Source organism: Lipotes vexillifer, unplaced genomic scaffold (genome assembly GCF_000442215.2).
Source record: "Lipotes vexillifer unplaced genomic scaffold, Lipotes_vexillifer_v1.1 scaffold680, whole genome shotgun sequence".
NCBI lineage: Eukaryota > Metazoa > Chordata > Mammalia > Artiodactyla > Lipotidae > Lipotes > Lipotes vexillifer.
The window spans coordinates 2,063,469-2,067,057 of NW_006780838.1; the positions used below are offsets into that span (position 1 = coordinate 2,063,469).

General features: G+C 65.1%; 1 protein-coding gene across 3 annotated transcripts in view; it reads left to right on the top strand.

Moving 5' to 3' along the window:
- Window positions 1–3,589, top strand: part of MYO1C (myosin IC) — a 28,009-nt gene that overhangs the window by 8,474 nt on the left and 15,946 nt on the right. For 2 of the 3 annotated variants that reach the window (XM_007454226.1, XM_007454228.1), the window contains exon 2: window positions 3,365–3,520. In XM_007454226.1, the coding sequence (XP_007454288.1) occupies window positions 3,365–3,520 (156 nt within the window). Of the gene's footprint in view, window positions 1–1,973; window positions 1,992–3,364; window positions 3,521–3,589 lie in introns of those variants that run through there. The other variant, XM_007454227.1, reaches the window with a different exon arrangement.

Consider the following 3,589-nt stretch of genomic DNA (forward strand, 5'->3'; position numbering starts at 1 on the left):
CCTGCCGCTTGCCGCGGCGGCGGCCGGAGCGGGCACTGCGGCCGCGAAGCCCCGCCCCTCTGCCAGCTCCTCGCCTCGGGCCCGCGGGCGGCCGCCAGCCGAGCCAGCCTAGTCCTTGTACCGCCCCGGAGCCGTGCTCCTGGTGGGGACCGGCCGGACCCCCTTCCTCCAGTCTTCCAAGGCCCTTCCCACTCCGGGTGAGCGGGAGGCTGAGGCCCCTCGCGGAGGGGGCCTCCTCCCGCCCTCAGCCCCAAGCTGGTGGCATTTAAGGCCCCCGCCCCCTCCGCTCCCACCCATCTCCCAGCTGCGCGCGGTGGCACCCAGCCCCCTCGCTCCCTCCAGAGGGCCCCATCTCCCAGCTGGCGCCCCCGCCGCGGGGTCCCCAGGGCCGCGGCTCAGGCCGGGCTGTTGTTCTCGAGGTAATGAGCCTTCCCCACGAGGCTACAGCCCGCACCTGCCGCAACCTCCCTCCCTCCCCGGGGAGCCCGGGTCTGAGAGAGGGGCACGCTGAGGCTTTGTGTCCCAGCCCTGCCCTTTTGCCCCCTAGGTCAAGTCAGCATCCGGCGATTGCGCCTCAGGTTCCTTATCTGTCATGTGGGGCACAGGTAAAGTTCGAGAGCTCTTTGTTAACTAGCAGGCAGACACGCTTGAGGGGCTTTCCTCGCTATATAAGAGGTGTGACCTGTCTGGCCCAGGACCTGGCTCTTAGTAGGTCTGCTCCAAGCGTGTGTGCAAAGAGTGTCTGCCCGAGAGAGGGAAGTGGTGTTTACTGAAGGCCTGGGAGGTGTCTTGGCGGCTTATCTTAGCCTTCTCAACAGCCCTTTGAGGCAGGTATTAGCCTCGTTTTAAGGCTGAAGGAGAGGCTCCCAGAAATTAACTGACTTGCTGGCAGTCATACAGCTTGTGAGAAGCAGCCCAGCCTTTTGGAAGAAGCACTAGCCATCACACCCCCACCAGCGCTGGGGTCTGAGCTAGAGTTTGCCCCCCAGGCTGCTGCCCACCGAGAGCCCAGCGAGGGCGGGGCTGCTGGGGGCTGGTTTGGGTAGAGGGAGGATGTCCTGGGCAGAAAGTATGGAGGGATCCAGAGAGACAAGAGAGGGAGACCCTCTCCAGAGGAAGGAGAGAGGTGAAGAGCCCCTAGGGCTAGGGGCCCTAGTCGGGATGTCCTCGATAGGGGAGAAAGGTATTGCCCCAAATGCTGGAAGTCGGACGTGGATTCCCCAGATGGAAAGCTGAGCCCTCCGTGGAGGCCGGGCACGCACCGCGCTCGGCAAAGGTGCTCTGGCTGTCTTCGTCCCGGGGTACGCGCTCTGTGCTGACGCGCGAAACTAAAGAGATTTTCTAGAGACTTAAAGACACGGGATCCACCCTCCAGAGAGTGTACGGGGGTGGACAGTGTCCCGCACGGAGGCTCCGCCCGCCTGGGCGCGCCGGCCGTATTTGGACATTTCGTTCTATTTTTAACTTTCCCGGGACTCGAGGTTGGAGTGTGTGGGGGGGAATCCTGCTTCCTCCGGGACCCACGGGCCTTCGCCTAGTGAGTCCCGCGCCTGGCCTAGTGCGTAGTGTAGACACAAGCCCGGAAGTGAGTTCCGGGTCAGTGTAGACGCGGCGGCCGCGCGGGTTCCGGGCCCCACCCTGTAACCAACGAAGTCCCTCCTGGAAAACCTGACTCAGGCGGAGCCCCTGCCCGGTGGGGAGCTCCGCCCCCGCCCCCACCCTTCTACTCACCCACGCCGCGAGATCCCCCTTAGTTCCTGCCCCACCCCTACCAGCTGGGGAGGGACCCCCGAGTCCAAGCACCGAAGGAGGCGGGGGCGTCCGGGGAGTCCCGCGCCTCCGAGGCTCACGGAGGGGGCGGAACGGGGGGCGGGTCGGCCCCTCCCTCGTGACGCCGCCGCCGCCGCCGCCGCCGCCGAGCCCCGAGGCGAGAGCTCGGGCAGCGGAGCAGGGCGCCAGGCCGACCGGGCAGGATGCGCTACCGAGCGTCGGTGAGCGGGGCTGGCGAGCAGGGCGGGGGTCCCGGGCGTCCCTCCCGGCCTCGCGGCGCCGCCTCGGCCTCGCCAGGAAGCGGGCGCGGCCCAGGAATTTCGGGTGGAAAAACGTCCCGGAAAGTTGCAGGGGGAGGAGGCCGAGGCAGGGAGGGCCGTGAGGCTCTCGGACCCGGGCCGGGTGAATAGCTCCCGGGGAGGGCTGAGAGCGCCGAGACCCGTCACCCAGAGGGCAAGGGGGCTGGAGCTCGGGCCAGATTTGGCAGCAGCTTCGGGACAGTATTGGAGCGGGGAGGGGGCAGTGAGGGACAGGCCTAGGAGAGGCAGGCCCCTGGCCAGACCGTGAGGGGTTCCCGGGCCAGAGATTTGGGTGGTCTGCGGTTGGAGGAGGCCTAGTGGCCTCTTGGGGATCTACACCCCCCCTGCCACCACGGCGGCCACCTTGCTCTTCTCTGACCCTTGACACTCTTGGTGTCAATTTCCTAGAGTCCTCAGACCCTTTTGAAGAGTGTGCTCTGGGGTGGGGGCCTTGTTGAGCCTGTACTCCTCCCCACCCTCTAATGGGGTCCGGAGGGAGCTGTGTTTTCCGCGGTAAAATCCCCACGCCCTTGAGGCTTTTCGGGGCTCTCAGGGGAGGAGGGTGTCTGTGAACCTGGCAGCTGGAGGGGAGGGCGTGGTTCAGCTGTGGGAGGGAGGGCCCCCCTTCTGGGGTGGGTGTTGAACCCAGCTGGGATGGGAGGTCCCCTGGGGGAATCCCTCTCCTGTGGCCTGGGGTGGCATCTTGCTAGGTCCCTAGACACTCTCCCCCTGGAGACTTTGGGAGTGGGCGTGGGAGAGATGGCCCCACCCTGCCTGTAGAACTCACTTTGAGCTATTTGTCCTACAAAGCACCTGTCACACTGGCCCAGAGCTAAGGGACTTGAGGTCACCTGGTCTATCTGAACTCCTCCTTCTTGAGAAGGACACAGCCCAGAGAGAGGAGGGGTTTTGTCCAAGGTCAACAGAGCATTCTTTCTCATATTCTCATGACCCCCCCTTTCTCTGCGCAAAACCAGCGTCTCCCTGGATTCAGTGGCCTTGCCCCCGTGTCCTCTGGGTGCTCTGCGCTCCAGTGTCCTGTGTTCAGGTCCCATGTGGTCTTTGTTCTGGGACCTGTGTCCTCAGTGTTCCATGTGCCAGCTTCCTGCCATCCAAGCCCACTGTACCCAGCCTGGTACATCCGTCTCCTGGGTGTTCCCTGCGTCGTGTGTCCAGGCCCCCTGTGTCCACGTGCCCCTGGTTGTCCTCTCAGTCCCGCAGGCTATGCTGGAGGGGAGAAGTGGCCTTCCCTTACCCTGCTGCCGCTGACCCTCTCCCATGGCCCCTCCTTGCAGGCCCTGGGCAGTGACGGGGTGCGGGTGACCATGGAGAGTGCACTGACCGCCCGTGACCGGGTCGGGGTACAGGATTTCGTGCTGCTGGAGAACTTCACCAGCGAGGCAGCCTTCATTGAGAACCTGCGGCGACGCTTCCGGGAGAACCTCATCTACGTGAGGCCCGAGTGGGAAGATGCAGGGGGTGCTGGGGGCACAGATGCAGGCTGTGAGGGAAAGAGGGGC